Source organism: Hyla sarda, chromosome 1, assembly GCF_029499605.1.
Source record: "Hyla sarda isolate aHylSar1 chromosome 1, aHylSar1.hap1, whole genome shotgun sequence".
NCBI lineage: Eukaryota > Metazoa > Chordata > Amphibia > Anura > Hylidae > Hyla > Hyla sarda.
In genome coordinates, this window is record NC_079189.1 from 616,026,301 (window position 1) to 616,050,058 (window position 23,758).

At 42.3% G+C, this 23,758-nt stretch overlaps 1 protein-coding gene across 7 annotated transcripts in view; it reads left to right on the plus strand.

The window, feature by feature from the left end:
- The window catches only part of LOC130299009 (gastrula zinc finger protein XlCGF26.1-like), a 34,540-nt gene extending 16,419 nt beyond the window's left edge, over window positions 1-18,121 (plus strand). For all 7 annotated transcript variants that reach the window (XM_056551391.1, XM_056551385.1, XM_056551390.1 and 4 more), the window contains one exon: window positions 16,507-18,121. In XM_056551391.1, coding sequence (XP_056407366.1) covers window positions 16,507-17,771 — 1,265 coding nt within the window. In that variant the 3' untranslated portion in view covers window positions 17,772-18,121. The remainder of the gene's footprint in view (window positions 1-16,506) is intronic.
- The last annotated feature ends 5,637 nt before the right edge of the window (window positions 18,122-23,758 follow it).

Sequence of the window (23,758 nt, forward strand, 5' to 3'; positions counted from 1 at the left end):
ATATAATGGTTATCCTGACACTGCGATATAATGGTTATCCTGACACTGCGATATAATGGTTATCCTCACACTGCGATATAATGGTTATCCTCACACTGCGATATAATGGTTATCCTGACACTGCGATATAATGGTTATCCTGACACTGCGATATAATGGTTATCCTGACACTGCGATATAATGGTTATCCTGACACTGCGATATAATGGTTATCCTGACCCTGCGATATAATGGTTATCCTGACCCTGCGATATAATGGTTATCCTGACCCTGCGATATAATGGTTATCCTGACACTGCGATATAATGGTTATCCTGACACTGCGATATAATGGTTATCCTGACACTGCGATATAATGGTTATCCTGACACTGCGATATAATGGTTATCCTGACACTGCGATATAATGGTTATCCTGACACTGCCATATAATGGTTATCCTGACACTGCGATATAATGGTTATCCTCACACTGCAATATAATGGTTATCCTGACACTGCGATATAATGGTTATCCTCACACTGCGATATAATGGTTATCCTCACACTGCGATATAATGGTTATCCTCACACTGCGATATAATGGTTATCCTGACACTGCGATATAATGGTTATCCTCACACTGCGATATAATGGTTATCCTCACACTGCGATATAATGGTTATCCTGACTGCGATATAATGGTTATCCTCACACTGCGATATAATGGTTATCCTGACACTGCGATATAATGGTTATCTTCACACTGCGATATAATGGTTATCCTCACACTGCGATATAATGGTTATCCTGACTGCGATATAATGGTTATCCTCACACTGCGATATAATGGTTATCCTCACACTGCGATATAATGGTTATCCTGACTGCGATATAATGGTTATCTTCACACTGCGATATAATGGTTATCCTGACTTTACGATATAATGGTTATCCTGACACTGCGATATAATGGTTATCCTGACCCTGCGATATAATGGTTATCCTCACACTGCGATATAATGGTTATCCTGACACTGCGATATAATGGTTATCCTGACACTGCGATATAATGGTTATCCTGACCCTGCGATATAATGGTTATCCTGACCCTGCGATATAATGGTTATCCTGACACTGCGATATAATGGTTATCCTGATCCTGCGATATAATGGTTATCCTGACACTGCGATATAATGGTTATCCTCACACTGCGATATAATGGTTATCCTCACACTGCGATATAATGGTTATCCTCACACTGCGATATAATGGTTATCCTGACTGCGATATAATGGTTATCTTAACCCTGCGATATAATGGTTATCCTGACACTACGATATAATGGTTATCCTGACACTGCGATATAATCCTGACACTGCGATATAATGGTTATCCTGACTCTACGATATAATGGTTATCCTGACACTGCAATATAATGGTTATCCTGACACTGCCATATAATGGTTATCCTGACTGCGATATAATGGTTATCCTGACACTATGATATAATGGTTATCCTGACACTGCGATATAATGGTTATCCTGACTCTCTGATATAATGGTTATCCTCACACTGCTATATAATGGTTATCCTGACCCTGCGATATAATGGTTATCCTGACACTGCGATATAATGGTTATCCTGACACTGCGATATAATTGTTATCCTGACTCTACGATATAATGGTTATCCTGACACTGCCATATAATGGTTATCCTGACACTGCGATATAATGGTTATCCTCACACTGCGATATAATGGTTATCCTGACACTGCGATATAATGGTTATCCTGACACTGCGATATAATGGTTATCCTCACACTGCGATATAATGGTTATCCTGACACTGCGATATAATGGTTATCCTGACACTGCGATATAATGGTTATCCTCACACTGCGATATAATGGTTATCCTCACACTGCGATATAATGGTTATCCTCACACTGCGATATAATGGTTATCCTGACTGCGATATAATGGTTATCCTCACACTGCGATATAATGGTTATCCTGACACTGCGATATAATGGTTATCTTCACACTGCGATATAATGGTTATCCTCACACTGCGATATAATGGTTATCCTGACTGCGATATAATGGTTATCCTCACACTGCGATATAATGGTTATCCTCACACTGCGATATAATGGTTATCCTGACACTGCGATATAATGGTTATCCTGACTGCGATATAATGGTTATCTTCACACTGCGATATAATGGTTATCCTGACTTTACGATATAATGGTTATCCTGACACTGCGATATAATGGTTATCCTGACCCTGCGATATAATGGTTATCCTCACACTGCGATATAATGGTTATCCTGACACTGCGATATAATGGTTATCCTTACACTGCGATATAATGGTTATCCTGACACTGCGATATAATGGTTATCCTGACACTGCGATATAATGGTTATCCTGACACTGCGATATAATGGTTATCCTGACCCTGAGATATAATGGTTATCCTGACACTGCGATATAATGGTTATCCTGACACTGCGATATAATGGTTATCCTGACACTGCGATATAATGGTTATCCTGACACTGCGATATAATGGTTATCCTGACACTGCGATATAATGGTTATCCTGACACTGCGATATAATGGTTATCCTGACACTGCGATATAATGGTTATCCTGACACTGCGATATAATGGTTATCCTGACACTGCCATATAATGGTTATCCTGACACTGCCATATAATGGTTATCCTGACACTGCCATATAATGGTTATCCTGACACTGCCATATAATGGTTATCCTCACACTGCGATATAATGGTTATCCTGACACTGCGATATAATGGTTATCCTGACACTGCGATATAATGGTTATCCTCACACTGCGATATAATGGTTATCCTCACACTGCGATATAATGGTTATCCTGACACTGCGATATAATGGTTATCCTCACACTGCGATATAATGGTTATCCTCACACTGCGATATAATGGTTATCCTCACACTGCGATATAATGGTTATCCTGACACTGCGATATAATGGTTATCTTCACACTGCGATATAATGGTTATCCTCACACTGCGATATAATGGTTATCCTGACTGCGATATAATGGTTATCCTCACACTGCGATATAATGGTTATCCTCACACTGCGATATAATGGTTATCCTGACTGCGATATAATGGTTATCTTCACACTGCGATATAATGGTTATCCTGACTTTACGATATAATGGTTATCCTGACACTGCGATATAATGGTTATCCTGACCCTGCGATATAATGGTTATCCTCACACTGCGATATAATGGTTATCCTGACACTGCGATATAATGGTTATCCTGACACTGCGATATAATGGTTATCCTGACCCTGCGATATAATGGTTATCCTGACCCTGCGATATAATGGTTATCCTGACACTGCGATATAATGGTTATCCTGATCCTGCGATATAATGGTTATCCTGACACTGCGATATAATGGTTATCCTCACACTGCGATATAATGGTTATCCTCACACTGCGATATAATGGTTATCCTCACACTGCGATATAATGGTTATCCTGACTGCGATATAATGGTTATCTTAACCCTGCGATATAATGGTTATCCTGACACTACGATATAATGGTTATCCTGACACTGCGATATAATCCTGACACTGCGATATAATGGTTATCCTGACTGTACGATATAATGGTTATCCTGACACTGCAATATAATGGTTATCCTGACACTGCCATATAATGGTTATCCTGACTGCGATATAATGGTTATCCTGACACTATGATATAATGGTTATCCTGACACTGCGATATAATGGTTATCCTGACTCTCTGATATAATGGTTATCCTCACACTGCTATATAATGGTTATCCTGACCCTGCGATATAATGGTTATCCTGACACTGCGATATAATGGTTATCCTGACACTGCGATATAATTGTTATCCTGACTCTACGATATAATGGTTATCCTGACACTGCCATATAATGGTTATCCTGACACTGCAATATAATGGTTATCCTCACACTGCGATATAATGGTTATCCTGACACTGCGATATAATGGTTATCCTGACACTGCGATATAATGGTTATCCTCACACTGCGATATAATGGTTATCCTGACACTGCGATATAATGGTTATCCTGACACTGCGATATAATGGTTATCCTCACACTGCGATATAATGGTTATCCTCACACTGCGATATAATGGTTATCCTCACACTGCGATATAATGGTTATCCTGACTGCGATATAATGGTTATCCTCACACTGCGATATAATGGTTATCCTGACACTGCGATATAATGGTTATCTTCACACTGCGATATAATGGTTATCCTCACACTGCGATATAATGGTTATCCTGACTGCGATATAATGGTTATCCTCACACTGCGATATAATGGTTATCCTCACACTGCGATATAATGGTTATCCTGACACTGCGATATAATGGTTATCCTGACTGCGATATAATGGTTATCTTCACACTGCGATATAATGGTTATCCTGACTTTACGATATAATGGTTATCCTGACACTGCGATATAATGGTTATCCTGACCCTGCGATATAATGGTTATCCTCACACTGCGATATAATGGTTATCCTGACACTGCGATATAATGGTTATCCTTACACTGCGATATAATGGTTATCCTGACACTGCGATATAATGGTTATCCTGACACTGCGATATAATGGTTATCCTGACACTGCGATATAATGGTTATCCTGACCCTGAGATATAATGGTTATCCTGACACTGCGATATAATGGTTATCCTGACACTGCGATATAATGGTTATCCTGACACTGCGATATAATGGTTATCCTGACACTGCGATATAATGGTTATCCTGACACTGCGATATAATGGTTATCCTGACACTGCGATATAATGGTTATCCTGACACTGCGATATAATGGTTATCCTGACACTGCCATATAATGGTTATCCTGACACTGCCATATAATGGTTATCCTGACACTGCCATATAATGGTTATCCTGACACTGCCATATAATGGTTATCCTCACACTGCGATATAATGGTTATCCTGACACTGCGATATAATGGTTATCCTGACACTGCGATATAATGGTTATCCTCACACTGCGATATAATGGTTATCCTCACACTGCGATATAATGGTTATCCTGACACTGCGATATAATGGTTATCCTCACACTGCGATATAATGGTTATCCTCACACTGCGATATAATGGTTATCCTCACACTGCGATATAATGGTTATCCTGACACTGCGATATAATGGTTATCTTCACACTGCGATATAATGGTTATCCTCACACTGCGATATAATGGTTATCCTGACTGCGATATAATGGTTATCCTCACACTGCGATATAATGGTTATCCTCACACTGCGATATAATGGTTATCCTGACTGCGATATAATGGTTATCTTCACACTGCGATATAATGGTTATCCTGACTTTACGATATAATGGTTATCCTGACACTGCGATATAATGGTTATCCTGACCCTGCGATATAATGGTTATCCTGACACTGCGATATAATGGTTATCCTGACACTGCGATATAATGGTTATCCTTACACTGCGATATAATGGTTATCCTGACACTGCGATATAATGGTTATCCTGACACTGCGATATAATGGTTATCCTGATCCTGCGATATAATGGTTATCCTGACTGCGATATAATGGTTATCTTAACCCTGCGATATAATGGTTATCCTGACACTGCGATATAATGGTTATCCTGACACTGCGATATAATCCTGACACTGCGATATAATGGTTATCCTGACTCTACGATATAATGGTTATCCTGACACTGCAATATAATGGTTATCCTGACACTGCCATATAATGGTTATCCTGACACTATGATATAATGGTTATCCTGACACTGCGATATAATGGTTATCCTGACACTGCGATATAATGGTTATCCTGACACTGCGATATAATGGTTATCCTGACACTGCGATATAATGGTTATCCTGACACTGCGATATAATGGTTATCCTGACACTGCGATATAATGGTTATCCTTACACTGCCATATAATGGTTATCCTGACACTGCCATATAATGGTTATCCTGACACTGCGATATAATGGTTATCCTCACACTGCGATATAATGGTTATCCTGACACTGCGATATAATGGTTATCCTCACACTGCGATATAATGGTTATCCTCACACTGCGATATAATGGTTATCCTGACTGCGATATAATGGTTATCCTGACACTGCGATATAATGGTTATCCTGACACTGCGATATAATGGTTATCCTCACACTGCGATATAATGGTTATCCTCACACTGCAATATAATGGTTATCCTCACACTGCGATATAATGGTTATCCTGACTGCGATATAATGGTTATCCTCACACTGCGATATAATGGTTATCCTGACACTGCGATATAATGGTTATCTTCACACTGCGATATAATGGTTATCCTCACACTGCGATATAATGGTTATCCTGACTGCGATATAATGGTTATCCTCACACTGCGATATAATGGTTATCCTCACACTGCGATATAATGGTTATCCTGACTGCGATATAATGGTTATCTTCACACTGCGATATAATGGTTATCCTGACTTTACGATATAATGGTTATCCTGACACTGCGATATAATGGTTATCCTGACCCTGCGATATAATGGTTATCCTCACACTGCGATATAATGGTTATCCTGACACTGCGATATAATGGTTATCCTTACACTGCGATATAATGGTTATCCTGACACTGCAATATAATGGTTATCCTGACACTGCCATATAATGGTTATCCTGACACTATGATATAATGGTTATCCTGACACTGCGATATAATGGTTATCCTGACGCTGCGATATAATGGTTATCCTCACACTGCGATATAATGGTTATCCTGACACTGCGATATAATGGTTATCCTGACTGCGATATAATGGTTATCCTGACACTGCGATATAATTGATATCCTCAGACTGCGATATAATGGTTATCCTGACTGCGATATAATGGTTATCTTCACACTGCGATATAATGGTTATCCTGACTTTACGATATAATGGTTATCCTGACTGCGATATAATGGTTATCTTAACCCTGCGATATAATGGTTATCCTGACACTGCGATATAATGGTTATCCTGACACTGTGATATAATGGTTATCCTGACACTGCGATATAATGGTTATCCTGACACTTCGATATAATGGTTATCCTGACTCTACGATATAATGGTTATCCTGACACTATGATATAATGGTTATCCTGACACTGCGATATAATGGTTATCCTGACACTGCGATATAATGGTTATCCTGACTCTACGATATAATGGTTATCCTCACACTGCTATATAATGGTTATCCTGACCCTGCGATATAATGGTTATCCTGACACTGCGATATAATGGTTATCCTGACACTGCGATATAATGGTTATCCTGACTCTACGATATAATGGTTATCCTGACACTGCGATATAATGGTTATCCTGTCACTGTGATATAATGGTTATCCTGACACTGCGATATAATGGTTATCCTGACACTGCGATATAATGGTTCTCCTGACACTGCCATATAATGGTTATCCTGACTGCGATATAATGGTTATCCTGACACTGCGATATAATTGATATCCTCAGACTGCGATACAATGGTTATCCTGACTGCGATATACTGGTTATCCTCACACTGCGATATAATGGTTATCCTCACACTGCGATATAATGGTTATCCTCACACTGCGATATAATGGTTATCCTCACACTGCGATATAATGGTTATCCTGACACTGCGATATAATGATTATCCTGACACTGCGATATAATGGTTATCCTGACTGCGATATAATGGTTATCCTCACACTGCGATATAATGGATATCCTCACTCTGCGAGATAATGGTTATCCTCACACTGTGATATAATGGTTATCCTGACACTGCGATATAATGGTTATCCTCACACTGCGATATAATGGTTATCCTGACACTGCGATATAATGGTTATCCTGACACTGCGATATAATGGTTATCCTGACACTGCGATATAATGGTTATCCTCACACTGCGATATAATGGTTATCCTCACACTGCGATATAATGGTTATCCTGACTGCGATATAATGGTTATCCTCACACTGCGATATAATGGATATCCTCACTCTGCGATATAATGGTTATCCTCACACTGTGATATAATGGTTATCCTGACACTGCGATATAATGGTTATCCTCACACTGCGATATAATGGTTATCCTGACACTGTGATATAATGGTTATCCTGACACTGCGATATAATGGTTATCCTGACACTGCGATATAATGGTTATCCTGACACTGCGATATAATGGTTATCCTGACACTGCGATATAATGGTTATCCTGACACTGCGATATAATGGTTATCCTGACACTGTGATATAATGGTTATCCTCACACTGCGATATAATGGTTATCCTCACACTGCGATATAATGGTTATCCTGACTGCGATATAATGGTTATCCTCACACTGCGATATAATGGATATCCTCACTCTGCGATATAATGGTTATCCTCACACTGTGATATAATGGTTATCCTGACACTGCGATATAATGGCTATCCTCACACTGCGATATAATGGTTATCCTGACACTGTGATATAATGGTTATCCTGACACTGTGATATAATGGTTATCCTGACACTGTGATATAATGGTTATCCTGACACTTCGATATAATGGTTATCCTGACTCTACGATATAATGGTTATCCTGACACTATGATATAATGGTTATCCTCACACTGCGATATAATGGTTATCCTGACACTGCGATATAATGGTTATCCTGACTCTACGATATAATGGTTATCCTCACACTGCTATATAATGGTTGTGCTCGGGGCCACAAATAGCGAGCCTACCTACTTAATACTAACTCAACTATGGCTAGGCAGTCTGAACTGTGCCATATACTGCCGCGGAAGGGTACACCTTGTAAAATAAGAGGGCAAAACTCAAACCAAACAGGCAACTCAGAAATCAAAACAAGCTTTATTAGTAATTACAACACAAGCGATTCAAAAGCACATTGCATCTCCAATTTCGGGTTTGGAACATAACGTATGTACGCACTGGACTTCCAGCGACCTAACTTCCTGATAACATGAGCAGGAACACCATGACGAGAGGCAGACGCGGCTGCCCCTATGCGTAGAGAATGACCGGATATGACCGAAGCATCATGGCCTAAGGATTTAACTAAAACACGTAAATAACGAACAAAAACTGAGGAAGTAAGAGCAATGTTATTAAACAACAACAAAGGTCATTCTGGACTGTCATGAACACGAAGAGCAAGTAACGAGTTAAAGACCAAGACCGGACACCATTTGTGAGAGGTTTTAAAATATTTGACGTGCACCTTCTGACCGGGAAGCAATGTCTTAGTGTCGTTCAGGACGAGAGTGAAATGATCCATGGCTCGCTGCAATTGCCCCAACTTGAGAAATGGAGCGGTACTAGTTCTACTCGTGAACTCGCCCGGCCTCAGAAAGCCATAGAAACCTAAGAAGAGGGCTGCTTTTAGCGTTAAACTATTACCTAGACCAAACGGGGAGTGATCCAGGGCATCTGCCAGCTCCCTAAACAGCGACCCCGAGATGGGCTGCCGGCCTGGCGGCTTTGGTACTCTACTTTTGGCAACCCCCTTAAGGGCAGCCTTAACTGCATGCATGGTAAACAATGATGCCCGATCCGGAAACTTCAAAGTAACAAAGTGTTGTATGCCTGCTAAATAAATCTTTATGGTGTTATATGCTAGCCGTAAGGAGGAGTGGCAAGTTACGGGAAAGTGAACTATTAATCAAGTCCTGACCTACAGACAAATAGGCATTTAATTCAAAATCAAATCGTGGAACGCTGGAACCATGCATCCTGATGGATCGGCCTCTGGCATTACCTGGAAGAAAAGTGCAAAATTGAGCCTAGACAGTGCATCAGCAGCCGTGTTCCTAACACCATCTATATGAGCACTAGAGAAGTGAAAATTATGTAACAAAGATAACCATACCAGTTTACGCATCAAAGACATGACCTGTGGGGACGAGGATCTACCTTTAAGCAGAATATACACCGTAGCTTTATTATCAGAAACAAACAGTACTGACTTCCTGAACCATAGGTGACCCCACACACTGGCAGCTGCAACTATAGGGTACAACTCAAACAATGCTGAGGACCTGCTAAAACCCGGAGACTGAAATACCTCAATTGGCCAAGCACTGGCCAACCAATGATTCTCCCAAATGGCTGCAAAACCCACTGAGGAGGAAGCATCGGAAAAAACTAAAGGAGAAGCATTATCGATACCAGGGGCGAAAAAGGATACCCCATTCCAGTTAGTCAAAAACGTATGCCACATAGCAAAATCGGCAATCGCTTGTTTATCAAATATGACTACGTCGCTTTGGCCAGGCACAGAATTCATAGCGTCTAACAACCTGGAAACAAAACTCCTACCCTGTGGAATTACACGCATGGCAAAGTTCAGCATGCCGAGAATGGATTGCAGCTGTACCTTGGTCACCCGGGGTGAATTGACAAGATCATGCATGGCCTGTCTAATACGTGAGAGCTTGTCGAGCGGTAATCGGGCTTCCATGACCTGTGTGTCTAGAACAATACCTAAGAAAGTCAGTGACTTGCAAGGGCCCTCAACTTTTTTGTCTGACACCGGAACCGCCAGTTGCTGGAATACTGCTAACGAGGTTGTCAAGTCCCTGGGGCACACGTTACCTGGCTCAATAAACAAAAAATCGTCCAAGTAGTGGATGACATGGGAACAGTCAAACCTGTTTTCCAGGAGCCAGTGTAGGGATTGCGCAAATTTATCAAATAACCAAGGACTACTCCTGGAACCAAAAGTTAACTTAACAGCAAAATAATACTTGTCGCGCCATTTAATACCGTGCCACTTCCATAGCTGAGGCATAATAGGCAGGAGCTTAAAGGCATCGGAAATATCGATCTTGGACAGCCACGTGTTACCGCCCATGCTCAGTATGACCGCTATTGCCTCATCTATGGAAGCATATTTCAGGGAGAACTCTTCAGCGGGAATAAGAGAGTTTAAACTAGGTGTGTGTGCAGAGTAAGGGGCGGACAAATCATAAATTAAACGAAGTTTATTACTGAATTTCCCAGCCACCAACCCCAATGGACTAACTCTCCAAACGTCAAAGGGGGGCTCATCAAACGGACCAATAACAAAACCCTTGTCTATTTCAGCTTGTATCAGGGTATCTACAGCCCTAGGGTCCCTTAGAGCAGAACGTAAATTGTCACACTCATACGTAGCAGAGGGTAAAGTAATGAAACCTGTGTGGAAACCTGACCGGAATCCATTAATCAAAAACTGAACAAAACACCTATCTGGATGATCAGCAAGAAAATGTTCTAAACACAACACGTCTATCACTGCTAGTCATGCTTTCGACTTCTGTGGACAACTGGCCTTAGGATGGGCCCTGAAACAGAATGCACAGACATGTAAAAGTCTACACTGGTTATAATTGCAAGACCCAAAATTGAAATTATTGCAAATTTGAGATTTACCAAGATACTTGATGGGCCTACCTAACTTGTCAATCAAGCCCGAGTGTTTCTGATTCCTAGGCTGAAATGTGGGTGAAGACGTGCCGGGATTTACCTCGGATGGGGAATTAACAGTATTGCACCATTCAGTGGTATGGGCGATGGACTGACACCGAGAGCAAACGGGGGCTTTAAGACCTGCAAAATGATTGCAGAAAATCTCGGTGTCAACCAACGCCCAATTAACTGTATAGTTGTACTGCACTAGAGCTGCCGCCGCCTTAGCTGAAAATGACTTGTGATAATCATAAAACGTGAACCCACCATATTTATGAGCTGTGACTTTGTACAGATACATGTCAAGCTCTTCACGTCTTTCTGGCTTGACTGAGCATAAAACGTCACGATAAATGGCGAATGCCATACTGAATTCAGCTAATGTAAGCTTGCGACTTAACCTTACATCTTTTGCTTTCAGAATGACCGACACCTCACCGCAAGCAATAGTCTTGTTCTCGGAAACATCATGAGACGCAATAAGCAAGGAAGCGAGATTAACATCCTTACCATCAAGAATGTCCTTCTTCAGATTAGTCGGGATAAAATGAGCTGGCGCGACATTTGGCACGAGCATATTAAGTCCAACCGGTAATACTGAAGCCTGCGGGGTAGCAGAAACCTGAGGGGGAACGGAAGTGTGTGGAATGGCCGAAGTCAAACCCACCACTGGGGCCGGAGCGGGAGCCTCCGAACTCTTACATTCCAAGGTATCAACTCTAGAGCACAGCGAGTTAATTAACGTATGCAACTGCAAGATGGACGTATTGAGTGTCTGCATGGACACTTCTTCACTGCTAGGGCCTGCTTGATCGCAGGGTCCCGAGTGCTCAGAGACCAATAAACGATAAAGTTCCGCCTTGCGGGCAGAAGGCGGGAACGGGATGCCTTTGCGGACGAGTTCAGCCGTCAGTTTAGGAATGGTCCAGTTACGAAGAGATGGGACGCTACCCAGATCCGATGTTCTAGCGACATTGTCCAGAACAGAAGCTGCATCTTCAATGTCTGATGCGTGAGACATTTCTGAAAATTAGATATACAACAATCAAACCCTGACCCAAGGGACAACCAAAAAACGAAATACACCTGTCAGAGCAAGACTAACCCGGAAATCAAAACCACTGCCACCACAGAATTGGACTAGAAAGTGAAGAGTACCGAGTGGTGACTAGACACATGCTAACAGCGTGACACGTAAAGTTACTCGTGACTAACGAACCCCTTGGCCCAAAGACGTGATGAGCAGGGGATAAAGAGTACACCCAAGGACGTGATGGGTAACGAACTAAGACATGAATACCTGGACTTCCTGAAGCCTAAAACAGACCGCACCTTGACAACTGGGTTATGACGGTCAATCTCGACACGAACAGGCGCTGGAACAACGTAGAAGCTGAAACGAGGCGAGACCACCAGGATGAACACTGCGAGCCAAAAGGAGAACCGTATGAAGAGAATGTTTACTATAACTAACCCAAAAATGGACTGCACATACCTGTACCGAGGGTGGTAAGCCAACACGAAGTTCACGACAGCAGACGTTTAAGCCACAAGAGCGTGCGTGGACAACTGCTGAATAAACACACAGGCATATAACTTAACAACACATAGGCTAAGGCAGATCCACACGAGGACCCAAAGACGAGTTGAGTCGGTGGAAAGGCTGGAATAACGTAGGAGCTGAAGCGAGGCGAGACCACCAGAATGAACACTGCGAGTTAAAGGAGAACCGTATGAAGAGAATGTTTACTGTAACTAACCCGAAAATGGACTGCACGTACCTGTACTGAGGGTGATAAGCCAACACGAAGTTCACGACAGCAGACGTATAAGCCACAAGAGCGTGCGTGGACAACTGCTGAATAAAACACACAGGCATATAACTTAACAACACACAGGCTAAGGCAGATCCACACGAGGACCCAAAGACGAGTTGAGTCGGTGGAAAGGACATGAACCGAGCCCCAAAGGGGGAGTTGGGGGAAGAGAAAACAACTTGCATAAACATAAAATTTTTTAAAATTAACACCTATATACATATATGCAAAATTTCAAATATACTCTTTTATCTCTTTTACCTAAAAAACGACCGGGCCAAGGACAGCGAAGTAGCGTAAAGATGAACTTTGAGCCTAGACAGCCACACAGCATTACTGAGCTAGTAAGACGATAGTCTAATGAAGGAGGTAGAACGTGAAAACAAGAACAAGGGCAAAGGTAAACCCACCACATAACTGAACAGGTACAGGTGTGGATCAACACCTACAAGGCGCTTAGTGAGGCTATGACGAAGGATTAAGCTAGTAACATGACAAAAAAAAAAAAAAACACTTAACCAGGTAAAAGAGTAACCATAGGAGCACAGGAACAACAGAACAGCAGCGCACATTGAAGACCATGCTACAAGCCAGGCAAACTAATTTAGGAACAACCGCCTTATTCACTACCACAACAAGTTAGAGTAAAACGGTACCAAACAACGAGCAAAGTAAATAACTACGACTAGCAATAAATATCATGAAGCAATAAATACCATGAAGACAGAGGCGAAACAGCGGAAGGCATATTGACCATGTGAGAACAGAATTATAGTACCAGACAATAGCGGAGCATATAATGGTAGTGTATCAGCAGCGTATGCAACAGACTCATGAGTTAAAACATGACTAATACGGACCAATGTATGCGGCCGAAGTGTAGATACGAGAAGCAATAGTGTAAAACACATGGAATATGAAACAGATTAGGTATATGAGAAGCAACTGCGGAACAAACGCGTCAACCAGTGAAATAAACAGCAGGGACATCTGTGACACATTAACGAAGCGTCCTGACCAGTAGACAACGTGTACTGACACTAAGACTAACACCTGGAACTACAAGACTATAATACCTACAGTATGCAAACAAGCACCCAACATGCAGAGCTGAGCCGCAGGAGGTGTGTAACGAACTGGCTGCCGGCTGAGACTGGTGACCGAATAAGAAAGCCGGCATGCGTAAGGCAGCGGAACGGGACGGGAGAATACCGCGGAGCTCCGAAGGACATATGCTCTGAAAGGTAACTCCCGCTGTCACCTCCCCCAGCCAGCACCAAACATCTGAAAAGAAACCCCCCGACATGCGCCGGAAGCGCACAACGTAGCTCAGCAGCCCGCTACGGCTGCTGAACAACAACATCAACATGCTAAAGGCAGGGCACGGGGGACTCATACGAGACACGAGCCCCCAGACTCCTGCAGTCACTCCCCGGACCTGAACTAACCTGAAATGACGTGTACAGCAGAGCACAGGAACGAACACGAGACTGGAGAGACTCCCCACGGCGTCTGACGTCACGGACTCCAAACAACGCGAGAGCCGCGGCGCACTGAACACAGGGAGCCGCGGCTTTTAAGCGCAAGTACCGCCCCTCCCACAAACACAGGTTAAGTGACTCAGTCAATTAACCTTCGCACTTATCCTGACCCTGCGATATAATGGTTATCCTGACACTGCGATATAATGGTTATCCTGACACTGCGATATAATGGTTATCCTGACTCTACGATATAATGGTTATCCTGACACTGCGATATAATGGTTATCCTCACACTGCGATATAATGGTTATCCTGACACTGCGATATAATGGTTCTCCTGACACTGCCATATAATGGTTATCCTGACTGCGATATAATGGTTATCCTGACACTGCGATATAATTGATATCCTCAGACTGCGATATAATGGTTATCCTGACTGCGATATACTGGTTATCCTCACACTGCGATATAATGGTTATCCTCACACTGCGATATAATGGTTATCCTGACACTGCCATATAATGGTTATCCTGACTGCGATATAATGGTTATCCTGACACTGCGATATAATTGATATCCTCAGACTGCGATATAATGGTTATCCTGACTGCGATATACTGGTTATCCTCACACTGCGATATAATGGTTATCCTCACACTGCGATATAATGGTTATCCTCACACTGCGATATAATGGTTATCCTCACACTGCGATATAATGGTTATCCTGACACTGCGATATAATGATTATCCTGACACTGCGATATAATGGTTATCCTGACTGCGATATAATGGTTATCCTCACACTGCGATATAATGGATATCCTCACTCTGCGATATAATGGTTATCCTCACACTGTGATATAATGGTTATCCTGACACTGCGATATAATGGTTATCCTCACACTGCGATATAATGGTTATCCTGACACTGCGATATAATGGTTATCCTGACACTGCGATATAATGGTTATCCTGACACTGCGATATAATGGTTATCCTGACACTGCGATATAATGGTTATCCTGACACTGTGATATAATGGTTATCCTCACACTATGATATAATGGTTATCCTCACACTGCGATATAATGGTTATCCTGACTGCGATATAATGATTATCCTGACACTATGATATAATGGTTATCCTCACACTGCGATCTAATGGTTATCCTCACACTGCGATATAATGGTTATCCTCACACTGCGATATAATGGTTATCCTCACACTATGATATAATGGTTATCCTCACTCTGCAATTCTAGAACCAAAGCCAGAAGTGGATCCAGCTGGAAGGAGAAGATCTTGTTCTTCCTTTATATTTCCCATTTCTTTTGAATCCACTTCTGGCTTTAGCTCCAAAACTGCACTATGTGACACCAGCCCAATACTTCTACTTAAAAAATATAATAAAAAGACAAAATATATATATTAGTGAAATATTTCTTGCTCTTCTTCCTGAATCCAGCACAAGAAATTGCAAGAACATGAAATTACATTAAAACAATTGCACTTGAATTTCCAGACAAATAGTAATGTTATTCCATTATAATTCTTAACAGAAAATCGCGGTGAGAATTCTGAGAAACACGTTGTGACATTGCTCCATGATGAAGTAGAGGATGAAGATACCATGCAGCGCTCCTCAGGGGGAAATCACATTACCCATAATGCACATTCAGAACAGTTAAAAAGCGCAAGCCTTTCAACACGCAGAAGAACTGACACAGGAGAGAAGCCATACTCCTGTTCAGAATGTGGGAAATTCTTTGGAGATCAATCAGGGCTTGTTTTGCATAAGAGAATTCACACAGGAGAGAAGCAGTATTCATGTTCAGTATGTGGGAAGTGCTTTAAAAATAAATCAAGACTTAATTCACATACGAGGAAGTGCCACACTAGGAAGAAGAAATATTCATGCTCAGAATGTGGGAAAAGCTTTACAAATAAACCAGGCCTTGTTAACCATCTGAGAATTCACACAGGAGAGAAGCCCTTTTCATGTTCAGAATGTGGGAAATGTTTTACAATAAAGGCACTCCTTATTGGACATCAGAGAATTCACACAGGAGTAAAGCCCTACTCATGTTCAGAATGTGGGAAATGTTTTAGAGAAAAATGTCATCTTATTGGACATGAGAGAATTCACACAGGAGACAAGTCATTTCCATGTTCAGAATGTGAGAAGTGCTTTTCAACTAAACCTGTTCTTGTAAGACATCAGAGAATTCACACAGGAGAAAAGCCCTTTCCATGTTTAGAATGTGGGAAATGTTTTACAAGAAAATCACTTCTTATTGGACATCAGAGAAGTCACACAGGAGAGAGGCCGTTTCAATGTTTGGAGTGTGGGAAATGCTATGCATTTAAAACAAGTTTTTTGAGACATCAGAAAAGTCACATGGCAGAGAAGCCATTTTTATGCTCAGAATGTGGGAAGTGCTTTACAGATAAGTCATTTCTTGCTAAACATAGAAAGAGCCATACAGGAGTGAAGCCATTTTCTTGCGTAGAATGTGGAAAGTCCTTTACAACTAATTCGATTTTGAGAGAACATGAGAGAATCCACACAGGAGAGAAACCATATTCATGTTCAGAATGTGGGAAATGTTTTGTACGAAAATCAAATCTCGACACACATGAGAAAATGCACGCAGGAGACAAGCCGTACGCGTGTTCAGAATGCGGAAGGAGCTTTAGAGTGAAATCGTGGCTCGTTAATCATGAGAGAATTCACACAGGAGAGAAGCCGTTTCCATGTTTAAAATGTGGGAAATGTTTTACACGAAAATCCTCTCTTACTGTACATGAGAGAAGTCACAAATGAGAAAAATTGGTATTTATGTTCAGAATGTGGTAAATGTTTTATTATTAAAGCCAGACTTAGGGATCATCAGAGAAGTCACATAGAAGAGAAGCAATTTTGATGATATTATGGAAATGCAAATGACCTGCTTGGTGCACGGGGGCACCCCCTATTTTTCACACCGGGCCTTTGCCTTGGTTCGCACCGCTGTATATGCTCCATGTTCATCTCGTGCCTTAACTGTCATTGTATGTTTGTTGGGTTTTTTGCTTATGTTTAACTCTATGTGTAGGAAGTTTTTTTTTTTATTAGTTATTTTTATAGTTATTTTTTTAAACTTGTTAAATACAGAATAAAAAAAAAAGTAAATGGGAGGGGGGAGGGGGGTGCTAGGAACAAAGGTGGGGGATTTTTTTATTATATTTTTGAAACTTTTTCCTTTCCTTTATTTAGTTCCCGTGTGGACTTGTATTAGCGATTATTTGATTGCACAAAATAAAAAAATTATAATAAAAGTAAAAAAAAAACACTATGAAGATAAGTGTTTTATTTATATATATATATATATATATATATATATATATATATTTTTTTTTTTTTTATTTAAATAAAATTTAATAAAAACTAAAACCTGACGTATCACGAGAAGAAACTCTTATGGCGTTCAAATCCGTATGTACTAGAATAAAAAAAAAGTCTGGTCAGAAAGAGGGGAAACGGGCCCAGTCTGAAAGGAATAAGATGTCGGATCGCGGGGGTCCCACTGCTGGGACCCTCGCGATCTCCGTGCAGCATCGGGCGTTCTAAACAGTATTTTTAGTATGCTGGGTTTGGGCGGCCGATGATGTTGCGTCAGGCCGCGCCCCCTAGTGACGCCACGCCCCCTCCATTTATGTCTATGGGAGGGGGCGTGACAGCCGTCACGCCCCCTCCCATAGACATAAATGGAGGGGGCGTGGTGTCACGCCTCCGTCCACGGGAACCCATACTGTTTTTAGAATGCCAGGTGCTGCACGGAGATCAGACATCCCTATAAATCTTTGGACCGTGAATTTTTTTAGGGTTATCCTTGAAATCCACAGGCCCTGACCCCTCACCCACCAGACAAAAAAAATTTAAAAACAATCCTGTGGGTAATTTTGCTTAAGCCCCCCAAAAATAAAGAGATTAATTTAATTGATATCACAAAGGCCGGAACATGTATTTGCACAGTGGAATGGGGGCGGGGGGATAAACACGACACATTTCACCACCTGCCGCTGGCTTCATCAGGAGTAGATGGTATGTTTACCTAGTTGTTTCTATGTGTTTCGTGTTTCTATGTTTGTCGTCATACCCATCTGTGTGTGCTGCCTCTTGAGGCCTAGGGGGTCTCTTTGATTGTGCGCCATATTACTGTTTATTATGCTTTAACCCCTTAAGGACATGGGAAATAAAAATTTTAGCATCTTTGTTTTTTCTCCTCGCCTTCTAAGAGCCATTACGCTTTTATTTTTCTATCCTCAGACCCATATTAGGCTTGTTTTTTGTGTGACCAATGGTACTTTGTAATGACACCTTTCATTTTACCAAAATGGGGGGGGGAGGGGGGTGTTTTTTACGCAGTGCACTTTACGGTAAAACTGCCATGTTCTCTTTATTCTGTGGATCAATACTGCTAACACGATCCCCATCTTTACACGCTTTTCTATTAATGTACTACTTTAAAAAAAACTACTTTTCTAATAAAATCGGTTTGTTTAACCCCTTAAAGGGGTACTCCGGTGGTCAACGTGTTTTTACGTTTTTGACTTACCCTATTTGTTTCATTTCTATTCTTGTTGTTTAGGTGACTCTATTTCCGTTCTTTGTTGTCTTTTTATCCCCCACTTTGTTTTCCTATCTTTGCTTCCATTTCCTGTTTCTTGCTGTGCTGAAAACTACAAATCCCAGCATGCCACATGCCTTGCTGGTTTGGGGCGGCTCCTTTTTTTTGTTTGTTTGTTCCGCCCTTTACCCCTCCTACTATTTTCCCGGGTCAGCCCCCTTATACACAGCACAATAATATAATCAGCCCTGGTTGGGATACACTGTCATACACACACAAAAGGGACTACAAGTCCCAGCATGTGTCATTCAGGAGTCATTCAGTGTGTGGTATAACACCAGCATGCTGCCTCTGTAGTCTCCTGGGGGTTGTAGTTCACCACACCTCTGTAGGGCATACACCAGTGTTTCCCAACCAGGGCGCCTCCATGTTTTGCAAAACTACTACTACCAGCATGCCCGGACAGCCAAGAGCTGTCCGGGCATGCTGGGAGTTGTAGTTTTGATACAGCTGAAGACACCCTGGTTGGGAAACAATGCACTTTGTTTGTAATATACTGAATAGGCTAGGCCAGTGTTTCCCAATCAGTGTGCCTCCAGCTGTTGCAAAATCTCCAGCTGTTACAAATCATCCCCAGTATGAGATTTATTCCCCTGCAGTCTATACATCCCCAGCCCATGCACCTTGTCATCCTCCCCTCCACATATAGAGATCATCCCCAGTATGAGATTTATTCCCCTGCAGTCTATACATCCCCAGCCCATGCACCGTGTCATCCTCCCCTTCACATATAGAGATCATCCCCAGTATGAGATTTATTCCCCTGCAGTCTATACATCCCCAGCCCATGTACCGTGTCATCCTCCCCTTCACATATAGAGATCATCCCCAGTATGAGATTTATTCCCCTGCAGTCTATACATCCCCAGCCCATGCACCTTGTCTTCCTCCCCTTCACATATAGAGATCATCCCCGGTATGAGATTTATTCCCCTGCAGTCTATACATCCCCAGCCCATGCACCTTGTCATCCTCCCCTTCACATATAGAGATCATCCCCAGTATGAGATTTATTCCCCTGCAGTCTATACATCCCCAGCCCATGCACCTTGTTATCCTCCCCTTCACATATAGAGATCATCCCCAGTATGAGATTTATTCCCCTGCAGTATATATATCCCCAGCCCATGCACCTTGTCATCCTCCTCTTCATATATAGAGATCATCCCCAGTATGAGATTTATTCCCCTGCAGTATATACATCCCCAGCCCATGTACTTTGTTATCCTCCCCTTCACATATAGCGATCATCCCCAGTCTGAGATTTATTCCCCTGCAGTCTATACATCCCCAGCCCATGCACCTTGTCATCCTCCCCTTCACATATAGAGATCATCCCCAGTATGAGATTTATTCCCCTGCAGTCTATACATCCCCAGCCCATGCACCGTGTCATCCTCCCCTTCACATATAGAGATCATCCCCAGTATGAGATTTATTCCCCTGCAGTCTATACATCCCCAGCCCATGCACCTTGTTATCCTCCCCTTCATATATAGAGATCATCCCCAGTATGAGATTTATTCCCCTGCAATATATACATTCCCAGCCCATGCACCTTGTCATCCTCCACTTCACATATAGAGATCATCCCCAGTATGAGATTTATTCCCCTGCAGTATATATATCCCCAGCCCATGCACCTTGTCATCCTCCCCTTCATATATAAAGATCATTCCCAGTATGAGATTTATTCCCCAGCAGTCTATACATCCCCAGCCCATGCACCGTGTCATCCTCCCCTTCACATATAAAGATCATCCCCAGTATGAGATTTATTCCCCTGCAGTCTATACAACCCCAGCCCATGCACCTTGTCATCCTCCTCTTCACATATAGAGATCATCCCCAGTATGAGATTTATTCCCCTGCAGTCTATATATCCCCAGCCCATGCACCTTGTTATCCTCCCCTTCACATATAGAGATCATCCCCAGTATGAGATTTATTCCCCTGCAGTATATACATCCCCAGCCCATGCACCTTGTCATCCTCCCCTTCATCTATAAAGATCATTCCCAGTATGAGATTTATTCCCCAGCAGTCTGTACATCCCCAGCCCATGCACCTTGTCATCCTCCCCTTCACATATAGAGATCATCCCCAGTATGAGATTTATTCCCCTGCAGTCGATACATCCCCAGCCCATGCACCGTGTCATCCTCCCCTTCATATATAGAGATCATCCCCAGTATGAGATTTATTCCCCTGCAGTCTATACATCCCCAGCCCATGCACCTTGTCATCCTCCCCTTCACATATAGAGATCATCCCCAGTATGAGATTTATTCCCCTGCAGTCTATACATCCCCAGCCCATGCACCTTGTCATCCTCCTCTTCATATATAGAGATGATCCTCAGTATGAGATTTATTCCCCTGCAGTCTATACATCCCCAGCCCATGCACCTTGTTATCCTCCCCTTCATATATAGAGATCATCCCCAGTATGAGATTTATTCCACTGCAGTCTATACATCTCCAGCCCATGCACCGTGTCATCCTCCCCTTCACATATAGAGATCATTCCCAGTATGAGATTTATTCCCCAGCAGTCTATACATCCCCAGCCCATGCACCTTGTCATCCTCTTCTTCTTATATAGAGATCATTCCCAGTATGAGATTTATTCCCCTGCAGTCTATACATCCCCAGCCCATGCACCTTGTCATCCTCCCCTTCACATATAGAGATCATCCCCAGTATGAGATTTATTCCCCTGTAGTCTATACATCCCCAGCCCATACACCTTGTCATCCTCCCCTTCACATATAGAGATCATCCCCAGTATGAGATTTATTCCCCTGCAGTCTATACATCCCCAGCCCATGCACCTTGTCATCCTCCCCTTCATATATAGAGATCATCCCCAGTATGAGATTTATTCCCCTGCAGTATATACATCCCCAGCCCATGCACCTTGTCATCCTCCCCTTCACATATAGAGATCATCCCCAGTATGAGATTTATTCCCCTGCAGTCTATACATCCCCAGCCCATGTACCGTGTCATCCTCCTCTTCATATATAGAGATCATCCCCAGTATGAGATTTATTCCCCTGCAGTCTATACATCCCCAGCCCATGCACCTTGTCATCCTCCCCTTCACATATAGAGATCATTCCCAGTATGAGATTTATTCCCCTAGAGTCTATACATCCCCAGCCCATGCACCTTGTCATCCTCCCCTTCACATATAGAAATCATCCCCAGTATGAGATTTATTCCCCTAGAGTCTATACATCCCCAGCCCATGCACCTTGTCATCCTCCCCTTCACATATAGAGATCATCCCCAGTATGAGATTTATTCCCCTGCAGTCTATACATCCCCAGCCCATGCACCTTGTCATCCTCCTCTTCATATATAGAGATCATCCCCAGTATGAGATTTATTCCCCTGCAGTGTATACATCCCCAGCCCATGCACCTTGGCATCCTCCTCTTCATATATAGAGATCATCCCCAGTATGAGATTTATTCCCCTGCAGTATATACATCCCCAGCCCATGCACCTTGTCATCCTCCCCTTCATATATAGAGATCATCCCCAGTATGAGATTTATTCCCCTGCAGTCTATACATCCCCAGCCCATGCACCTTGTCATCCTCCCCTTCACATATAGAGATCATTCCCAGTATGAGATTTATTCCCCTAGAGTCTATACATCCCCAGCCCATGCACCTTGTCATCCTCCCCTTCACATATAGAAATCATCCCCAGTATGAGATTTATTCCCCTAGAGTCTATACATCCCCAGCCCATGCACCTTGTCATCCTCCCCTTCACATATAGAGATCATCCCCAGTCTGAGATTTATTCCCCTGCAGTCTATACATCCCCAGCCCATGCACCTTGTCATCCTCCCCTTCACATATAGAGATCATCCCCAGTATGAGATTTATTCCCCTGCAGTATATACATCCCCAGCCCATGCACCTTGTCATCCTCCCCTTCATATATAGAGATCATCCCCAGTATGAGATTTATTCCCCTGCAGTCTATACATCCCCAGCCCATGCACCGTGTCATCCTCCCCTTCACATATAGAGATCATCCCCAGTATGAGATTTATTCCCCTGCAGTCTATACATCCCCAGCCCATGCACCTTGTTATCCTCCCCTTCACATATAGAGATCAT